This window comes from Vipera berus (genome assembly GCF_964194415.1).
Source record: "Vipera berus genome assembly, chromosome: 6".
In the NCBI taxonomy this organism is placed as follows: Eukaryota; Metazoa; Chordata; class Lepidosauria; order Squamata; family Viperidae; genus Vipera; species Vipera berus.
In genome coordinates this window covers 10,077,052-10,098,118 of record NC_138208.1, presented here as the reverse complement: position 1 = coordinate 10,098,118, position 21,067 = coordinate 10,077,052, and the positions used below count along the sequence as shown (strand labels likewise).

Genomic DNA, 21,067 nt, shown 5'->3' with positions numbered 1-21,067 from the left:
AATCCATACCACAATAGAGCTGGGAGCTAAATTACAGTGGGACCAGAGACAAAACGTGGCTCTGCAGAGACTGTCCCCATCACAGCTTTCTCCCCATCCATGTGACTAGACTGCCATGCAAAGACCTCTGAAGGGAAGGTGTCAAAATTCAAGATGGTGGCCACAAGCAGTCAATCAAAGACATGCGCCTATCTTATGTGCATGGCACGCGATCTTGACTTCGCCCCATCCTCTGCCTGAAGCCATCCCCGATTGTCAAGGCACAAGGGGGCCTCTCCATTTATAAAGACATGGCGGAGGCTCTTTAGAGGACAGGAGAAGTCCCTCAAGAAACCAAAGCATTTGGTAAGTTTGGAGATCCAGGGGTTTTTGTGTGTTTTTTTGTGATTACCAATCAAATGACAAAAAAGGAAGAAAGTTGGGAGGGGAAGATGGCGGCCTTGGGGGAGCCGGTGCGGCTGGAGCGAGATATTTGCCGAGCTATTGAGTTGCTGGAAAAGTTGCAAAGGAGTGGTGAGGTACCCCCTCAAAAATTGCAGGCTTTACAAAGGGTCCTTCAAAGTGAATTTTGTAATGCAGTAAGGGAGGTATATGAACATGTGTATGAGACTGTAGACATCAGCAGTAGCCCAGAAGTGAGAGCTAATGCTACAGCAAAGGCTACTGTTGCTGCTTTTGCTGCCAGTGAAGGTCATTCACATCCCAGAGTCGTCGAACTTCCCAAAACAGACGAAGGGCTTGGATTCAACATCATGGGTGGCAAGGAGCAAAATTCTCCAATCTATATATCCCGAATTATCCCAGGTGGTATTGCTGATAGACACGGGGGATTGAAGCGTGGAGACCAACTTCTTTCTGTAAACGGAGTGAGTGTTGAAGGGGAGCACCATGAAAAAGCTGTAGAATTGCTAAAAGCAGCTCAAGGAAAAGTTAAGTTGGTTGTACGCTATACACCCAAAGTCCTGGAAGAGATGGAATCACGATTTGAAAAAATGAGATCAGCAAAACGCAGGCAACAGAATTAATACTGAATTACATACAGTATAATAGGAATACTGACAGCCTACAGTAGATTTTATTTCTGGCTCTTCTCCACATCTACTTTATAGGGTGTTACAGAATTCATATTTGGAAAAGGGGCAAGGTTTTTGCTTCTTCTTCAGCTGGATATTATCTAACAGACTCAGTTGGATGCAACTCTGTGCACATAATTCAAGGAAAAATATATTTGTTCTATTCGTGGAAACATTTTTTAGTTAAATATGTTCATTTTATTAATATGTTTGTCTTTTACAAATCCCTTGAATATTCTAATGTTTTCAGAAGAAAAGTTTACATAAACATTTATAACTCTGTGATTTTACAAATACTTCTTTAAAATTCAAACCTGTACTTATAAAAACAAATTTGTAAATTAATTAAGCATACTTTAATAAGCTAATTTCAGCATTTGTATCATTGTTTTTCTAGTATTTTTTTAATTTGGCTTTATTTAAAAGATAAAATCTTTATTTTGAGTAAAAGATAATACAGGTCTTGGCACGAAAATGTGTCATCTTCATGCAAAAAGTCATAATTGTATGGTTAAGTACAATTTGTATTTTTGATGAACAGTTTTTATGCATGTTCTTGATCATAATTTTATATTGTTAATGACAATTTTGACACCTGATCTTGTTTTATGAATATTTTGCAACAGGTGTTCTCTTATTTAAAACTTCAGTGCTTAACATCCTAAAATCTAGCAGTAAGCATTCCAATAATTTATACCTTTGTATTGATCTCTAAAGATTTACCAAAATTGCAGAGTTTTGTACTTCTGTTGAGGAGGGTTATATTTACATGCAGTGCCGAAAAATTAAGTTTTCTCTTGTAATTCAGTTATCTAAATATAGTTTACCAGTGCTATTCTTGGAGGACAAAAAAAAAAAAAAGGAAGAAAGTTCGCTGTTCTGGTTTTTAATGTTTTATCTGCACTTAACTGTCTGGAGAACGTTCATGGAAGATCCTTCACCTTCCGAAGACTGGGTAATGTGGAATGTGACTTTGCCATGTATGGATGTAGGAAATGACCAGGCTGAGCCCGAGGAAGGGGTCAAACATGTCATCAGTCTGGAATCTCTTCATGTATACAAGAGATCTCAGTTCAGCACACCTTGAATTTCATTGGCTCCTCTCTACCATCAATTTGCTTTGACCGTTAGTAGTTCAGATTTTTGTAGAGAGCTTAAGTTGCAATAAAGCTTTGTAGTCATTTGAATTGCCTGGACTCCTGATTTTCCCACACTTTGCAAAGCGGCTGTTATCCATAATAACAAAGGGAATGGGCAGCTGAGAATCATGGACATCATGCTGAAGGTATTGGCACCAGGGCAATCCACGTTCTTGCCCACTGAATCAAGCAAATCAATCCATGCATCTTGCCAGCTGAAGCAATAAATATCGTGCATCTGAAGAGCCAGGCAAGATGGTCAGGATGTAAGTTTGGGAAGAGGACACGATGGAGAAAGGAAAGAGATGGTTCCTGCCTTCTTCTGATCTTCTTCATCTGCTCCTGTCCCAGGAGAGGTAGCTGTTGTTTTGTCAACTGAGAAATCTTCACATTGATGGAGAGAAAGTCCAGGAGTTATTCTATGTGATGCAAAAATATGCCTGCTAGCAAAGCCACAAGTCTCCCACCCTACTACTGTAAGACCATACCTGGAATACTGCATTCAATTTTCGTCACCGTATCACAAAAAAGACGTTGAGAGTTTGAAAAAAAAAATTGTTGCCCAGGCCCAGAATGGACTTCCAGAAGTGGCATCCTCACAGAGAACCGGTTGTTCCCATATCTGAATCCCACCACTGGTTGTAAGTGTGGAAAAACGGTCATAAGTCACTTTTGTCAGTGCTGTTGTAACTTTGAACGGTCACTAAGTGAGCTATTGTAAGCTGAGGACTACCTGTATTTATTCAAATTTATTTGCTGCCCATCTCGGCACGAGGAGACTCTGGGCAGCTTACAACATTAAAATTATTGTCATTAAACTATTGGTTTTTTGGTTTGCTTTTTTTAGCATCACAAGCAAAAGTGCAACATTTCTCCAGCAAAAGTCAGACAGAGCACATACCCAACATACCGGAGTGTGAAGACACAAGGCCGTTTAACTCTGAATGAGGAAGGCCAGAGGTGTTCTCTTAATATGCTCCTATCAGGTGTAGTTTGACATGATCCAGCTTTCAAGGTTGCTTCGGGGTTAATGCAATCTATACCGCACTAAGAAGATTAAAGAAGTGAAAACGAAGTGATGGTTAGTTGTGTCTTCCAGTAGGATACGCATTTGTCTGTTGTCTTTAAGCCTCGTCGCTCCAGGTGCTCAGTTCTCCGATCAACAACTGTTGGGGGGGGGGAAGGAAACACCTGAAAGCGTTTGATGGATCATTTTAAAAATTGGGGCGTTGTGTGAACACTGCTAGGGAATACAAACCAGCTTTCCATATCCAGCTTTTAGAAATAAATCATCTCTGCATTTCAGGCGAGAATGACTGAAAAGAAGATGTAAAATGGCTGTCATTTAAGACAGGGGTCCCCAACCCACAGTCTGTGGACCGGCACCAGTCCGTGGCATGCCCAAAACCGGTCCGTGGAAACAAGAGAAGCCCGAAACCACAGGATGCAGGCAGCATGAAAACCACGCCCCCTCTGATCCACAAAAAAACCCAACACCCCACTCTCCACAGAACCGGTCCCTGGTGCCCAAAAGGTTGGGGACCTCTGATTTAAGAGTGGTACTTTTTTTCTTTTAAGGAAAAAATAATGTTATTTGCAAGACTAACGGTAGAAGGAATTTGGGAATGGGGGAAAGAAGATACTGATTTGTGCCACCGTAGACTAAAATCCCCAGTTCTGGTGTTTGTTCATTTGTCGTTTTTCTGAGGCTGAGCAAATTCATTGGACAGTCATCTGTCTGAAAAGTTATACTCGCAAGATTCGTTTTTCTCACCATGCACACGTATACATAATCCAAACTAGACTGTGTTGTCTCTCTGTGTCATATAATCTATGTGGCTATGTGCATAATTCTGCATTTATTTTTGTCATATTTCTGGAGTGTACATTGGAGGTGGGTGACCCTTTGAGAGCTGCATGCAACGAAATGTCATTTTCATGTATGCCGATTAGTGTACATTCAAAGTGACAATACTCTACTCTGTTCTACTCTACTCTACTCTACTCTACTCTGTACTGTTCTACTCTACTCTACTCTACTCTGTTCTATTCTACTTTACTCTACTCTACTCTACTCTACTCTACTCTACTCTACTCTACTCTACTCTACTCTACTCTACTCTATTCTATTCTATTCTATTCTATTCTATTCTATTCTATTCTATTCTATTCTATTTTATAGGGTTTCCTGCTTGAGCAGGGGTTGGACTAGAAGACCTGCAAGGTCCCTTCCAACTCTGTTATTCTGTTAACTTCTTTGTATAGTGCAAAGAAGGAAGACCTGTAGTACACCTGCAGTATGTATGTATGTATGTATGTATGTATGTATGTATGTATGTATGTATGTATGTTGGCAGCTTTTGGGCAAGTGATTCCCTACTCCTTGGCATATGAAGCTTCAAAATACATCCTGCAGAACTATTACAGTTAGAAGTCCTTGACTTACAAGCATAGCTAGGACCAGAATTTGCATTGCAAGATGGAATGATCGTAAATGTCATCATGTAACCGGACCTCATTTAGTGATCATTTTTACTGATCATTAAATGAATTGCATGATCATTAAGGGAACCCAGCTTAACTTTAAGGGAGATGGGCGGCTTAGAAATATGAAATATAAATAAACAAACATGGAAATCACGATCTTGTGACTCCTGTTTGTAACTGTGAACTAGTTGCCAAGCGTCCAGTTTGAACTGTCATTAAACGGTCGTTAAATCGAGCATGTCTATGCAGTTGCAGTGGCTGGATATCAATTTTATTGGCCTGGAATGCTGGACAGCTCCTGAAGAGAGCTTAGTGGCATCCACCGGCAGACTCAAAACTCAGAACGAGTCTAAAGGTTTGGTGAAACAGAAATGGAAATGGAAGAAGTTATTGATAAAGGAGAATATTTGTTAGCTAGTTATGGAAGGAAAAACGGGCTGTACTGAAGGGGGAAGGAATGAAAAGAGGAAACAAGATTACTATGAGAAGTGTAATTTCGTAATTTCTCTTGTCCAAATCAGTATTCCCTGAGATGTTGATCTTCAGATGGTAGTGGCATTGCTTCTCCCTCCCCCTCTCCCTCTCCCTTTCCCTCTCCCTCTCCCTCCCTCTCCTTCACTTCCTTCTCCTAACCCCTCTCCCTCTCTTCTCCTCTCCTCTCCCCCTCCCTCTTCCTCTCCCTCTTCCTCTCCCTCTCCCTCTCTTCTCCTCTCCTCTCCTCCCTCTCCCCTCCCCTCCTCTCCTCTCCCTCTCCATCTCCGTCTCCCTCTCCCTCTCCCTCTATTCTCCTCTTCTCCTGTCTCTCTCCCCCTCCTCTTCTCTCCCCCTCCTCTCCTCTCCCTCTCCCTCTCTTCTCCTCTCCTCTCCTCTCTCTCTCCCCTCCTCTCCCTCTCCCTCTCCGTCTCCCTCTTCCTCTCCCTCTTCCTCTATTCTCCTCTTCTCCTCTCTCCCCCTCCTCTCCTCTCCCTCTCCCTCTTCTCCTCTCCTCTCCTCTCTCTCCCCTCCCCCCTACTCTCCTCTCCCTCTCTTCTCCTCTCCTCTCTCTCTCCCCCTCCTCTCCTCTCCCTCTCCCTCTCCTTCTTCTCCTCTCCTATACTCTCTCTCCCCCCTCCTCTCCTCTCCCTCTCCCTCTCCGTCTCCCTCTTCCTCTCCTCTCCTCTCCCTCTCTTCTCCTCTCCTCTCCTCCCTCTCTCCCCTCCTCTCCTCTCCCTCTCCGTCTCCCTCTCTTCTCCTCTCCTCTCCCTCTTCCTCTATTTTCCTCCTGTCTCTCTCCCACTCCTCTCCTCTCCCCCTCCTCTCCTCTCCCTCTCCCTCTCTTCTCCTCTCCTCTCCTCTCTCTCCCCACTCCTCTCCTCTCCCTCTCCCTCTCTGTCTCCCTCTTCCTCTCCCTCTATTCTAAGCTTGTAAGCCGCCCTGAGTCTTACAAGAAGGGCGGGATATAAATGTAATAAAAATAAAAATAAAAATAAAAATATTCTCCTCTCTCCTGTCTCTCTCCCCCTCCTCTCCTCTCCCCCTCCTCTCTTCTCCCTCTCTTCTCCTCTCCTCTCCTCTCCCTCTATTCTCCTCTTCTTTCCTGTCCTCTCTCTCTCTCTCCCCGCTCCCTCTCCCACCCTCTCTCCCTCCTCCCTCCTCCCTCTCTCCTTCTTTTACAGGTCTTCTTCTAAATGCAATACCAGAGCTAGACAAGCAGTCCAGTCTAAATGGTTGGCCAGTTAGCACGTGCCATGATCGAAACAATGAAAATGGCCTGTTATCAACCAGTCCTTTTAAATTCCTCTCTTAAGAACAGCTCTGTGGCCAGAAGCGCAATGCTATTTATATTCCCTAGCCTGATCCTTGAATGAAATAGTGTTCCCACAGGGAACGCACATAATTAGTCCTTTAGTAGCTGCTCAAGTGGCTCTAAAGAAAATTTGGTTTCAATTATATTGATAAAGATGCCGAAGACGTCAGCCGCCACCGAGAGTCCAGCAAAGCTGCTTCTTCCCCAAAAGAGAATCAAAATCACCCTTGTAGTTCATCTCAGCAGCTTCCTAATGGCCGATGCATTGTTAGCGTTATTAATTTATCTACTCTCAGAAATGGCTTCAGGGTCTCTCCCAAGAATTGTGGTTTACACATGGGCATAATAACATATCAAATGTCATTGTGGGTTTAGGCCGGCAGGCCAGTATGCCGTATTTATGATGGATCGAAGCCAGTAATGGGATCTGCCTAGCATTTGAGATAATCCACCCAAGATGGATATGGTCAACTCTCACGAAGCCCAGTGTGAACACACAATAGGAAGGAGTGATGGAAAGGACAATCGCACATTGTTTATTCCTGATCTAATAATTTACACTGGAAAGGTAGATCAGGGGCACCACAGGGAGAGGAGGCTGGTCATGGGTTTCAAGGAGAAATAAATGTTCTTCACTCAAGGGACTAATAGAGCCATGTCCAGTCATAGTTGGTGGGAAGCCTGCCGATGATAACTATAATATCAACACAGTAGTCGTTGGATAATGCTGGAAGACACCATCCATCACCAACAAGGAAATGAACTAAGAGAATAAGAGGCTGAGAGCATCGAGTTTGGACTTTGGAAAAAGAGCATCATCTGGGATTGACTCTTTTAGAGGCCTGATGGTGGTTGAAGGTTGAAGGTGGACCTCTTCTGATTTTGCTCACTTGAACAAACTCAGCTATTCCTGGATGTCATGTAGCTAAAATCCAGAAATATCACTCAGCTGGCTCAAATGGGAAAATAAATAGGGGTTGGTAGTATATGACGTTATAACAGAATAAAATAGTTGGAAGGGACCTTGGAGGTCTTCTAGTCCAAACCCCTGCTCAAGCAGGGAAACCCTATACCATTTTAGACAAGTGACTGTCCAGTCTCTTCTTAAAAACATCCAGTGTTGAAGCATCGACAACTTCTGGAGGCAAACCATTCCATTGATTAATTGTTCTCACTGTCAGGAAGTTTCTCCTTAGTTCTAGGTTGGTTCTCTCCTTGATTAGTTTCCATCTGTTGCTTCTTCTCCTGCCTTCAGGTGCTTTGGAGAACAGGTTGATCACCTCTTCTTTGTACAAGCCCCTCAAGTATTGGGACACTGCTATCATGTCATCCCTAGTCCTTCTTTTCTTTAGACTAGACATACCCAATTCCTGCAACCGTTCTTCATATGTTTTTGCCTCCCATCCCCTAATCATCTTTGTTGCTCTTCTCTGCACTCTTTCTAGACTAGTCTCAGCATCGTTTTTTAAATCGTGGCAACCCAAACTGGATGCAGCATTCCAAGGGTGGTCTTACCAAAGCCTTATAAAGTCATGTCCATCACTATGTTGTTGTTGTGATTCAGGGTCAGCCTGTGGGTTCGGCAGTTGGGTCGGATGACTCAGAGGAGGAGGGGGTGTTGAAGAGCTTGCTGAGAGGGTTGAAGATCTTGCTGATGAGAGCCCTCAGCCAGGCCCCTCCCACCTGGTCACGACGGAGACCCAGCTGTGTGAGCCTGACAGCGTGGATGAAGATGACCCACAGCTGGCCCTGTTCAAGGACGCCCGACGCAGGAGGCAGTCAATCAGGAGTAAACAGAGGAAGGCAATGGGGCACCTCGGAAGGAGGCAGAAAGAAGCCACGCCCTGAACTGTATAAAAGGGGAATGCGTGGGAGGGCTGGTTTGCTGAAGGCAACCGCTTGATTAGTTCCTGTTTCATAGCTCCTGTTTCATGGTTGGTGTCTTGTTTTGCTCTGTTTTATGTTAATAAATTTGGCAGGCTTAATTCCAGCCTCTTGACATTTGTAAAGGGGTTGTCCCTGCCTTTTCTGCAGGGCCGGTAGCAGGCTGGTACAGAAGAGTTGTTGTGCATTGTGTTCAACACCCGCTCCTGACATTCTTAAAGAAGAACATTTCTGACCCATGTTTTATTACATTCTGATGGTTGGTGAGCTCCTCTACGGACGGAATAGCTTTTGTAACAACACACAGACCAGTTAATGTTTCTGTTAGCTTTTAATAGGTTTGAGTTGGTGAGAAGTACGTATATGGGAACAATCATTCTGAAAACAGTTCTCCTTTCCTACATAACATTTGTGAAAAACCCCACTTCCTTCTGCCTTTCTACTGTACTTGGAGCACCGTAATCTACACCATAAATCACATTAAGCAAATTTCTCTCATTTATTCTTCTCTGCCTTTCTATATCACTTCTGCAGCTTGGATTCTTGGAGGTAATTTCAGAACCAATATTTATCAACATCAACGGGTGCTTTCCTCTGCCTTTGATTAAGGATGTTTTGAAAAGATTGGATTAAAATGGTGATTGATGAGGTCATGTTTCTGCACTGCTTATATATTCTTAATGCATTCTTGCAAAAAAAAATAATAATGGTCAGGCATGGTAAGATGACATGTTGAATACTTGAATCTGAAGAACACAAAGTTCATTGCTATTATGGTTGCCCACACGGTGACCTTCGGTGATTTTTAGACTGGATTTGGCATTTTTGTTCACCTATTGCATCCGTCCCCGGAAATAGGCAGGTGTTGTTGTTTGATGGTGTCACGGATATCATCATAAGATGGAAGCTGCTCCAGGTAAATCTGCCTTTGGCAATTGGCTGATGGTGGTTTTGTTGATGCCGCAGGTGTTCAAGTGGTGCTCCAGAGGTTTTGGGATTGCATCCAAGGCTCCTGTAACTATCGGAGTTACCTTTGCTTTTTTTGCCACAGCCGTTCTATTTCTATTTGCAGGTCTTTGTATTTTGTCACCTTTTCCAGTTCTTTCTCTTCACTTCTATTGTCTCCAGGTACTGCCACATCCATTATCCTGAATTCCTTGGTTCTCTGAGCTGGTGGGTCGGTTTCCAAACATTTTGTTACCAGGCTAGGTAACATCTTCAGCGGACTTTAGAGGGCATCAGTGTTGGTGTTCTTCTGCTTACAAGGGCTTCAGGTGTGGGTTGTTCTCGAGTGAGGGTCTTGTGATGGGTCCTGTAATGGGCAGGTCACATCAGGCAGGGTCATTGGGAGGTGAACTGCTGGTGGGAGGGGGTGTCAGGTCCCCAAATCCTTATGGTTTTCCTTGCATGTATCCTTTTGTGCTTTTGCTTTGGGGGCCTGCCGTTTTGCTGCTTTCACTTGGGTAACGTTCGCTTTCTGTTTTTCCTCTCCCGCTTTCATCCCCTTGAGAAAGGAACGTGTCTCCTTTATCAGGGAGACGGTTACAGAGAAACGAAAGCTGGAGAAGACCTTGAGATGGGCGCCAACTGGGCCAGTTGCCCGCACATCGTTGCCACCTGTGGATCGGCTGGATTTCAAATGGGACATTGTGACTTTGGTGAGAGGAGGAATATCGCCGGTTTAACTACTGTACCGTTGGAGCGGGATTTTCCCCAGATCTCTCCTTGACTTCCCTACTGTCCCTAACCCCTAACAAAAGTTTCCTTTTGAGACAACGCCTGTTTCAAGAGTTCTGCTTTCTTGGGCGCTTAGCTGAGGTGGGCCGTTACAGGGGGGGTTCCGTGGGTTGGTTGAGGGTTGCTGCTGTCTCTGGTTGGCTGTGTGACTGATTTGGATGCTGAGGAGTTCATAGGCTGGTTATAGGTTGAAAAAATAATAATAATAATAATAATAATAATAATAATAATAATAATAATAATAATAATAATAATAATAATAATAATAATAATAATATAATACGCTACTCGGAACATCTTATATTTTAAGGAGATACCTGGTTGATAGCTAGGATGCTGGCAGCAACCTGTGTCAACCATTAGTGCCAGTCAATTTGAGTGTTAAGTTGACTGAGGTTCATCTTTTATGAATAAAAGTTTTATATAATAATAGTAATAAAGTTGGAAGGGATCTTGGAGGTCATCTAGTCCAACCCCCTGCTCAGGCAGGAAACCCTATATCATTTCAGACAAATGGCTGTCCAGTCTCTTCTTTAAAACTTCCAGTGTCTGTTGATGGAATTGCTTATGGAGTGCCAGGCTTCGATGCTCATGAGTGTGGCGGGTGGTAGCGTGGCCAATGATTTTTGTGTTGCTCCAATGGAACTGGTGCTGTTTGGTGTCAGTGTGGGTAGAGATTAAGGACTTGGGATCGTGGCGTTTGACTGCCAGCAGGTGTTCATGGATCCTGGTTTTTAATTGCTGTGATGTTGGTCTCACGTAGAACTGGTTGCAATGGTTACAATGCAGTTACAGTCATTACCTTTTTGTCTTTCCTATTGACAATTATTAAGCCCGGGATGTTATGTGGCAGCTGTTTATTTGCATTCTAAAATCCCAAAATATTTTAGCTTCTTCATTTTCTATGACTTTCTCTAATTTTGGGGGGACCTACCAATTCTTGCTTGCAGGCAAATGGTATTTTTTGGAGATCTTCCAATGTATCACCCTTGCTACTTTGAATTTCATATCATAAACATTGACCCTGGTTTGTTGGTCTCTATTCTGTTATTTAGGGACGCGGTGGCTCAGTGGGTTAGGACGCTGAGCCTGTCGATCAGAAGGTCGGCAGTTTGGCGGGTCGAATCCCGAGTGCCGCGTAATAGAGTGAGCGCCTGTTACTCGTCCCAGCTTCTGCCAACCTAACAGTTCGAAAGCACGTAAAAATGCAAGTAGAAAAATAGGGACCACTATGGTATGGTGGGAAGGTAACAGCGTTCCGTGTGCCTTTGGCGTCCAGTCATGCCGGCCACATGACCACGGAGACATCCTCGGACAAACGCTGGCTCTTCGGCTTTGAAACAGAGATGACCACCGGTCCCTAGAGTCGGAAACGACTAGCATGCATGTGCGGGGGAACATTTACCTTATTCTGTTATTTGAAAGCAGCCAATAGCAGTTGAACAGATCCCAGCCCCTGGCATGTCAACCCTACACTTTTGCAAAAAGTCAAGCTTGTATCAGGAGAAAGAAGACTTCACTTTTAACATTGGCTGAAGATTAGCTGATCCTTTCTGTCCTGGCAATGCACAGTGCAGTATGTTTGGGATGGTTATGTTGATGTTCTCCAACCATCTCATAGCAGTTGAGACTCTCACTCATCAGACACATGTAACATGACACTTCACATGCCACAACTATCTGTAGGTGACAGATGAGGACTTCTTTCGCCTGACAGAAACCTGAATTTATTTGGAGGTCAAGGTTCAATATGTCAGGTCTTCTGGTCTGGATCACTGAATTGGGTTTTATTATTTGCATGACACCTGATTTTCCCCAAGCCCACTGAAGCAGGTTCTGCAAACAAGGTCAATATCTTGGCCATTCTTATTAGGGAAAGAGATGGGGTAAACATTGATATGGCATCTCTCTTCCTGGTAGACAATGTCATGAGGAAATCTCATTAATTTGGAGAAACTTGGCTGAAAGTATTTCCACAGCAGGGAAAAAAACACTTGAATTTATACTGATACTTCAAATTGCCAGCCCACCCATACTCTGGGCAACTGAACACTTTAAAGTATTCAAAAAGTATTTTTTTAAAAACCTAGCATCATCAACATCAGATTCTTTTCCAATTCTTTTCAACATTCACCATCAGTAATCTAGAATAGAATAGAGTAGAGTAGAGTAGAGTAGAGTAGAGTAGAGTAGAGTAGAGTAGAGTAGAGTAGAGTAGAATAGAATAGAATAGAATAGAATAGAATAGAATAGAATAGAATAGAATAGAATAGAATAGAATAGAATAGAATAGAATAGAATAGAATAGAATAGAATCTTTATTGGCCGTGTAATTGGACACACAAGGAATTTGTCTCTGGTGCAAAAGCTTTTAGTGTATATACAAATAACAAAGTGATAAATCATAAGATATAATCATTATTTATAAGATACAAACAACAATTGATTAATCATAAGATACCAATAGCAGAAGATAGTAGGAAAGATGAGAAAGATGAGAAGATGAGAAGGATAATAGTAATGCAGACTACTAATGCTCCTTTAAAGACTGATAAGGTGAATTCCTCTCATTCAAATCTCCATGGGAAGCTAACTTAAAATAGCACTCCAGAGTACAGAGCAGGGACGTCAAAATAAATAAATAAATAAATAAATCAAGATGGTGATCGTGGTCTTGCCAATTTCTCACCCAACTCACAAAAAACAGGGCAAGGATTTGACCTTGCAGCTGCACATCTTGACCCCTTCTTGGATTCTGTCTCAGGAATCCAGAGATTAAGAGGCTCAAATACGTCTCCCATTTCTTCTGAGAATAAGGCATAAAAAGGGACTTCAAATTTCAACGCCGCTTCCAGCCTGAATTAAAAGCGCATGGTGAATTTCCTAAGCCGCGGGGCTAAAAGAAGAAGCCTTGCGAAAAAGGATAACAGCCCAAGACCAGATATCTAGGTATAAGCTGCTGAATACCATGCATGTTTATTTTAACGTAAAATTAAAAATATAATTAATAATAATAATAATAATAATAATAATAATAATAATAATAATAGTAATAATAATATTCATCATCATCATCATCTCGCCACAGCTCCTTATGGTGCAGAATGCAAAGACAATCTGAAGAATCCTCTTCCTTCCCTTTTTTTTGGGGGGGGAAGCTGCAGTTCTAGGAACGCACACTAGGCGGCGCTGTTTCCCCAGAATGTTTCCAGAGGGACTTTTGTGGTTCGATTCCCCTCCCTCCTTCCCTCCCTCATACTCCTTCGCTTGCTCGTGTCTGCTACTGTGAAAGAATCGGGGAGAGTTTGCCGCTCAGCAGCAGGAGAGGAAATGAATTATATCTGCTGATTGGAAACCTTCAGATAAACGCCCTGCTTCTTCTCCGCCATGGCCTCCCGCTCCACTGCTCAGCTGAGCTGCAAGATACCCTGAATCCAGAGAGGAGGGTGGAGTTATGAAAATCCCTTTTAACGGGGACTTGATGGTTTAAGGATGGAAGGCTTTCTGCGAGGAAACGGGCTGTTTCTTGAGGCTGGCGGGACAAAAGTTTCTCGCAGGCCTTTGGGCTGGAAACAGCTTCTCCTTCTGCTCCTTCCCTTCCCTTTCTTTTCCTCCTCCTCTTCCTCCTCCTGCTTCTCTTCCTCCTCCTTCCCTTCTCCTCCTCCTCCTCCTCTTCTTCTTTTTCTGCTTCTCTTTCACCGTGGAATAAGAGAAGAGGAGAGAACAATAACTTCATTTACGTTTAAACGAAACTTCCTTGCGTGCCGCTCTCAGAAGGGTCACCAACTCCGATAGGCACTACATAAGCTGGACAAAAATAAATAAGTAAATACAGAATAAGGCATAGGCCTTCTTACTCCTTCCTCCTTCTCCTCCTCCTCCTCCTCTTTCTCCTGGTCTTAAGGAGATCCTCAAGTCATCCAAGTCCTGGTTATCCAAAGGTGCTTTTTTTCTTTTTTCCCCACGAGGCAACTGGACGTTTTTGTTTTTCTTTGAAGGAGTTTCGCTTCTCATCCAAGAAGCTTCTTCAGTTCTGACTGGATGGTGGGAGGAATGGAAGGATTTATACTCCTTGCAGATAGCTGGTCATTTGCCTTCTTTCAGAGACCAGGGGGTGTCAAACTGGCGGCCGGTGGGCTGGATGTGTCACACGCAGGCCCCGCCCACCCCAGCTTCGTAAAGACAAAAAAAATGTTGTGATACGTCATGATGTGACGCGATGGAGTTTGACACCCCTGCTTTAGAGAGTCGTTGAGGCCACCTGGAGGTTTATCTGTGTCATCAGGGTCGCCTGAGTGGTGCAAATGGGTGTGGAGTCTTCTTGGAATTGCTGAAAGGACCGTGTTGTAGACTGGAGATAGATGATGTTGCACACCGCGCCCCACCCCGCTGAGAGACAGCTGTTCAATTTTAATGTAAAAAGGTAAAGGTTCCCCCGCACACGCGTGCTAGTCGTTTCCAACTCTAGGGGCCGGTGCTCATCTCCGTTTCAAAGCCGAAGAGCCAGCGCTTGTCCGAGGACGTCTCCGTGGTCATGTGGCCGGCATGACTAGACGCCAAAGGCGCACGGAACGCTGTTACCTTCCCACCGGAGTGGTCCCTATTTTTCTACTTGCATTTTTACGTGCTTTCAAACTGCTAGGTTGGCAGAAGCTGGGACGAGTAACAGGCGCTCACTCTCTTACGCGGCACTCGGGATTTGACCCGCCAAACTGCCGACCTTCTGATTGACAAGCTCAGCATCCTAATCCACTGAGCCACCACGTCCCTTAATTTTAATGTAGATGGCCTCAAATTTTGACACACTCCATCTGCACTTGAAAGACAAAGGCCGCTCTTTCGAAGACAGCAAAGTCCACATTCTGGTCAGAGAGGGCCGCTGGTTTGAAAGAGGGGTCAAAGAGGCCGTCTATGTCAAAACTGAACAGCCTTCTCTTAACAGAGGGGGAGGGATATGACACTACCTATGCCCAGTCTACAACACATTCCTTTCAGCAGTTCCAAGAAGGCTCCACCACCCATTTACACCACTCAGGTGACCCTGGTGACACCAGTAAGCCTCCAGGTGGCCTCAACAACTCTCTAAAAGAATGCAAATGACCAGCTGTCTGCAAGGAGTATAAATCCTTCCATTCCCGGTCAGAGCTGAAGAAACCTGTTGGATGAGAAGTGAAACCTCTTCAAAGAAAAAGGAAATCCATTTCCCTAGTGAAAAAGGACCTTCCTCCTCCTCCTCCTTCTCATTCCCCTTCTTCCTCTTCCTCCTCCTTTTGCTTCTCTTTCTCTTCCTCTCCTTTCTTCTCCTCATTTTCTTTTCCTCCTTCTCCTCCTCCTCCTCCTCCTCCTCCTCCTCCTCCTCCTCTTCCTCCTTCCCCTTCCCCTCCTTCTGCTCACTTCTCTTTCTCCTCCCTGGCTTAACATTTTGCACAGAGCTCAGCTTTTGGCAAACCCTATCAAAGTCAAACAGAAGGGAAGAGGCCCAGAGAATTAGGACACTGGTGGGCACTATTATCTCCAGGAAAAGCAGAATTACATACTTTCCCACTGTATTTTCCCGTGTGTGTGTGTGTGTGTGTGTGTGTGTGTGTGTGTGTGTTCAGGAAAAGCAGAATCACATACTTTTCCCAGTGTATTTTCCCAAGTGTGTGTGTGTGTGTGTGTATGTATGTGTATATATATTGCTGCTTCCTAATTGCCATTTTGTGTCCCTCTGGGCGGTTAATTAAAGATACAATATCTGATTTTGGATAGCCATCCCATCAATGACATGACATTGTGAGAGGCTTCTTACGAAGAGATGAAACTAAAAAATACTTGCTGTAAGCTTTGTACATCGTTATCTCTCCTCTGGGGCCTTTGTCTCACAGCCATAAATTTAATCTCTTCACTTCAGGGTGGAGGTGTAGAAAAAATGAGCATAAAATCACCTTCTCCATTTCAGCCATCTGCGAAGACTTGATTATGGCAATGTTAAAAGCAATGGGCTTCTGGCAGCCTGATCAACTTTGTCAGCCCCCCCTTTTGATGCCATTTCTCTTCCTGAAATGGAGCTGGCCTTAGCCAACCGCCTGGAAATTGACCATAATCTTCCCTTACATTTAGGTAGGGTATATAATTTGCTTAATTTTCGGCAAATTGCATCTGGAACCCTGCCTGCCACCCTTTGCCAGCCACACCTGTGAATATGGGGTGCTTTGGGGTACCGGAGAAGCCTGATTAATGATTATTAACATTCCTGGGCTCTGGAAAATTGACATCCTCTGCACCCACGTTTCAGCTAACACTTCAAAAGCCTCTTCAAATAAAAATGGCAGGCCAGCTAAGCAGAAAGGCACCTCAGCCCTGTTATTATGCTGATTCCCAGTGATGAGCAGGAATAATATTCTGCAGAAGTTCCAGCTCAAGTAATTACTCTAGCTGTTTCTCTGTGGACTCTACAGCTTCTGTTGGCCTTTGTGTAGTATAACGAATGGGGTCCTGGCCAAAAAAAAAAAATTCTTCTCTGATAATCCCCAAGGTGCTTTTTTCAAAAGGCAACTGGACTTTCTTTGTTCTTTCCTGAAGACATTTCGTTTCTCCTCCAAGAAGCTCCTTCAGTTCTGACCGAAGAGAAGAGGACGGAAGGATTTATATCCCTTGCAGTCCTCTGGTTGTTTGTTGTTGTTAGTTGCGAAGTCGTATCCGACCCATCGCGACCCTATGTACAATGTTCCTCCAGGCCTTCTTGTCCTCTACTATCTTCTGGAGTCCATTTAAGCTCACGCCTACTGCTTCAGTGACTCCATGCAGCCACCTCATTCTCTGTCGTCCCCTTCTTCTCTTGCCCTCAATCTTTCCCAGCATTAGGCTCTTCTCCAGTGAGTCCTTCCTTCTCATTAGGTGGCCAAAGGATTTGAGTTTCAGCTTCAGGATCTGGCCTTCTAAAGAGCAGTCAGGGTTGATCTCCTCTAGGACTGACCGGTTTGATCGCCTTGCAGTCCAAGGGACTCGCAGGAGTCTTCTCCAGCACCATAGTTCAAAGGCCTCAATTCTTTGGTGCTCAGCCCTCTGGTTGTTAGTACTCTTTCCCCCCCCCCCCCCCCGAGAGTCCTTGAGTTCCCCTTGGAGTTTATCTGTGCCCTCAGGATCACTTGAGTCAGAGTGCAAATGCGTGTGGAGCTTTCATGGAACTGCTGGAAGGACTGTGTTGTAAACAGGAGGGGGTGTCGTAGGCCTCTCCCTCTGTTGAGAGAGGGCTGTTCAGTTTTGACAAAAATGGCCTCTTTGATTCCCCCCCCCCCTCTCTTTCAAACCAGCGGTCCTCTCTGTGAAGTGAATGAGAAGTGAAACATCTTTACGAAAGGAGAAACAAAAGTCCACGTGTCTTTTGAAGAAAGCACATTTGGGACCAGCGTGACCTGGATGACTGAGAACCTCTGTAGATATCTCCTCTGATAAACTGATCTGGTTTGTAATCTAGGGCAGAGGAGAGCACATTTTAAAGGCTAAGGGAAATACTGATTATTCACGGACATTAGATGCTCCCAACAGTTTGCCTCCTACTGCGCAAGGCTGGAGTTCTGATCTAGGACATACGCTTTCTTACAGCCATTATCCTGCAGCTCCAGTAGCTCCGTGCTGAGATGCTTTGTGGCAATCTTAATTTATCAGCATTCAAATAAATATGACAAGTCTTCCAGGAAACGCAGAAGCTAAGGGAAAAAAAATGTTTCAAATGCATAAATCAAGTTCTACATGCAGCATCCTGAATGTTCCCTTCCAAGGACTCCTCACCCCCAAGACAATTCTCAGTTCCTCAAAACCAGGTTCACAAAAGCATTGCAAGAACTCAGGATAAGCCATCGCGGCGGCCTCCAGCTGACTAAGAAGGGACACCAAAGTTCAACTCGCTATCCTTTGCTTCCCACCAGAGGTCTGTATCATGACAAAAAAAAAGCAGGTTGCTAGTAGTAAAATTGTGAGGACATTAGGACCTTAAAGCAGAGGCCCCCAAACTTTAGGGCACCAGGGACCGGTTACGTGGAGAGAGGTTTTTCCGTGGACTGGAGGGTGCGTGGTTTTGTGTGCTGCCTGCATCCCGCGGATGGGGCTTTGCTTGTTTGTGCGGACCGGTTGCTGGCATGCCATGGCCCGGTACTGGTCCACAGACCGGGGGGGGGGGGTGTTCCTGCCTTAGAGCATTTTAGTGATTGCAGGGGGAGAAAAAGGCCAAGGAGCAAAGAGGCAGAGATTGCCAGGAGCCTCCACCAAAGGTAAAATGTACACAATCCACCTTATTATGGTTTACTGTGGCAGTCACCCAGACATTTAGACTGGATTTGGCCTTCTTTTATCCACCCATCATGTCCTCCCCGAGGACCTGGGATAGGCAGATATTGCAGCTTGATGGGGGTGAAGATATTGTCGCAGGATATAAGTTGTTCCAAGTGATTTGTCTGTCTGTTGTGTCTGTCTCTCTCGCTCTCTTTCCCATTCCATTCCATTCTATAGCCACCCTACTTAGCCAAGTGACCGGATTCTTTTGCAGTTGACCGATGGGGATTTCGTCAGTGCCACTGGTGTTCAAGTGATGCTCCAGATGTTTTGGGATTGCACCCAAGGCACCTATCACTATTGGTCCTGTCTTTGCTTTCTCTTGCCACAGCCGTTCTATTTCTATTTGCAGCTCTTCGCATTTTGAGATATTTTCCCCCCCATCTCTTTCTCTTTTACTCTGCTATCGCCAGGTACTGCAAAATAGTATTTTGTCTTATCAGCAGTTGTTAAGTCTGGGGGGGTGGGGGTGGGGGGTTGTGTGGCAGGTGTCTGTCTGTTTGCTGAGTTCATTAAGTGAAGCATGCAGCCATTAAGAGAGCCTGGCTTCCTTCATCAATTTTGCTTCTCAGAATTCCCCTGGGAAGGTTGCAAATGGGGATCAAGTGATCCTGAGACACTGGAACAATGGTAAATACATTGCCAAGTGCCGAATTTTTTCATGTGGTGAGACTATGACGATCATAATTTTTTTTTCAGTGGCGTTGTAATTTTGGACAGTTATTAAATGAATGAGGTGTACTTGTATACTAAACTGGCTCCCGCTAGATTTGCAGAATTACAAATCACAAACCATAAATGTTGTGATCTAAGGTGCTTTGAGATATAATTGTGTAGATTAGGTTCCCTTTGTGTGGCAAAGGCTTGTATGATAGGTGGACAGGTGAACGTACAGTCTTCTTCATTAGTTCTTGTAATTATTTCCTTGTTGTTAGTTGCGAAGTTGTGTCCGACCCATCGCGACCCCATGGACAACGTTCCTCCAGGCCTTCCTGTCTTCTACCATCTTCTGGAGTCCATTTAGGTTCATGCCTCCTGCTTGAGTGACTCCATCCAGCCACCTCATTCTCTGTTGTCCTGTTCTTCTCTTGCCCTCAATCTTTCCCAGCATTAGGCTCTTCTCCAGTGAGTCCTTCCTTCTCATTAGGTGGTCAAAGTATTTGAGTTTCAACGTCAGGATCTGGCCTTCTAAAGAGCAGTCAGGGTTGATCTCCTCTAGGACTGACCAGTTTGATCGCCTTGCAGTCCAAGGGACTCGCAGGAGTCTTCTCCAGCACCATAGTTCAAAGGCCTCAATTCTCTGGCGCTCAGCCTTTCTTATGGTCCAACTTTCACTGCCATACATTGCAACTGGGAAGACCATAGCCTTGACTATACGCACTTTTGTTGGCAGGGTGATGTCTCTGCTTTTTAGTGTGCTGTCTAGGTTTGCCATGGCTTTCCTCCCCAGGAGCAAGCATCTTTTAATTTCTTGCCTGCAGCCCCCGTCTGCAGTGATCTTGGAGCCCAGGAAAATAAAATCTGTATTATTTCCCTATGTAGCTATAAAGTAATATAGATTTGTTTTTAAACCCTGGGTAAAATTTAGGGCAAAGGGTTGTTGTTGTTTTTTCCTCGCTTTGAAGGTCCTTGCGGCTGGGCTGGCCCTGAGCTCTTTTGATGTGGTTTTTGTACCATGACAAAGAGGCCGGATCAGTGAACTCGTCATTCCAGCTGATAAAGCAGGGTTGAGGCCAGAACTCTGTTGAAATGAACCCTGAATGCAGGTCAGATACTGAAAATAGATTTGCCCGACCTCTTTTCCAGAGTTTTCGACCTGATTTATTTTCCCAACCTTATGAAGTTTCTCTAACCGAGAAGGATGCTGGATGTAAAATGTTGCTCGGCCAAGCTTAGAACACAGCTTTGTTTTCCTCCGCTAAGGTTGAGATGGGAAAGGTGAGGATGAGGGAAGGCCCTCGTACAAGATGCACAAGTTTAGCAACAGAGCCAGGAGTGTGTGTGTGTGTGTGTGTGTACATAGAGTGCCTTGTATTTCAGTTTCAGTCCGTGTTCACTCCAAACTTGGTTTTAGACATTATTAAACCTTCAGCCTTAACGGTTTCTTTCAGTTCAGCACTGCTCTGAGTCACCTTGTTGGGGAGATGGGGGGCATATAAATTTAATAAGCCAAACCAACCAACCTTGGCTCCATCTTGGTCTTCTGCATCAAGAGAGATCCTAGCCTAGGGACAGGCAACCTTGGCTCTTTTATGATTCGTGGACTTCAACTCCCAGAATTCCTGAGCCAGCATGGCTCAGCATGGAAACCTCTCCCTTTTCCCTCAGCGTGGCTGGCTCAGGAATTCTGGGAGTTGAAGTCCACAAGTCATAAAGCGGCCTAGGCCTAGGCCAGAGGTAGGCAACCTTGGCTCTTTTGTGACTCATGGACTTCAACTCCCAGAATTCCTGAGCCAGCATGGCTCAGCATGGAAACCTCTCCCTTTTCCCTCAGCGTGGCTGGCTCAGGAATTCTGGGAGTTGAAGTCCACAAGTCATAAAGCGGCCTAGGCCTAGGCCAGAGGTAGGCAACCTTGGCTCTTTTGTGACTCGTGGACTTCAATTCCCAGAATTCCTGAGCCAGCATGGCTCAGCTTGGAAACCTCTCC

The 21,067-nt window shown here is 44.6% G+C and overlaps 1 protein-coding gene across 1 annotated transcript; it reads left to right on the top strand.

Annotated features, from left to right (window-relative positions):
• Positions 1–427: 427 nt before the first annotated feature.
• On the top strand, positions 428–1,900 carry LOC308670192 (protein lin-7 homolog C). The gene has a single exon (XM_081331505.1). It carries the CDS (start codon positions 432–434, stop codon positions 1,023–1,025), a length of 594 nt encoding a protein of 197 aa, XP_081187631.1. The 5' UTR covers positions 428–431; the 3' UTR covers positions 1,026–1,900.
• The last annotated feature ends 19,167 nt before the right edge of the window (positions 1,901–21,067 follow it).

Bases quoted from the DNA above. Each gene is read 5' to 3' on its own strand.
- LOC308670192 (XM_081331505.1), top strand. From the start codon at position 432: ATGGCGGCCTTGGGGGAGCCGGTGCGGCTGGAGCGAGATATTTGCCGA.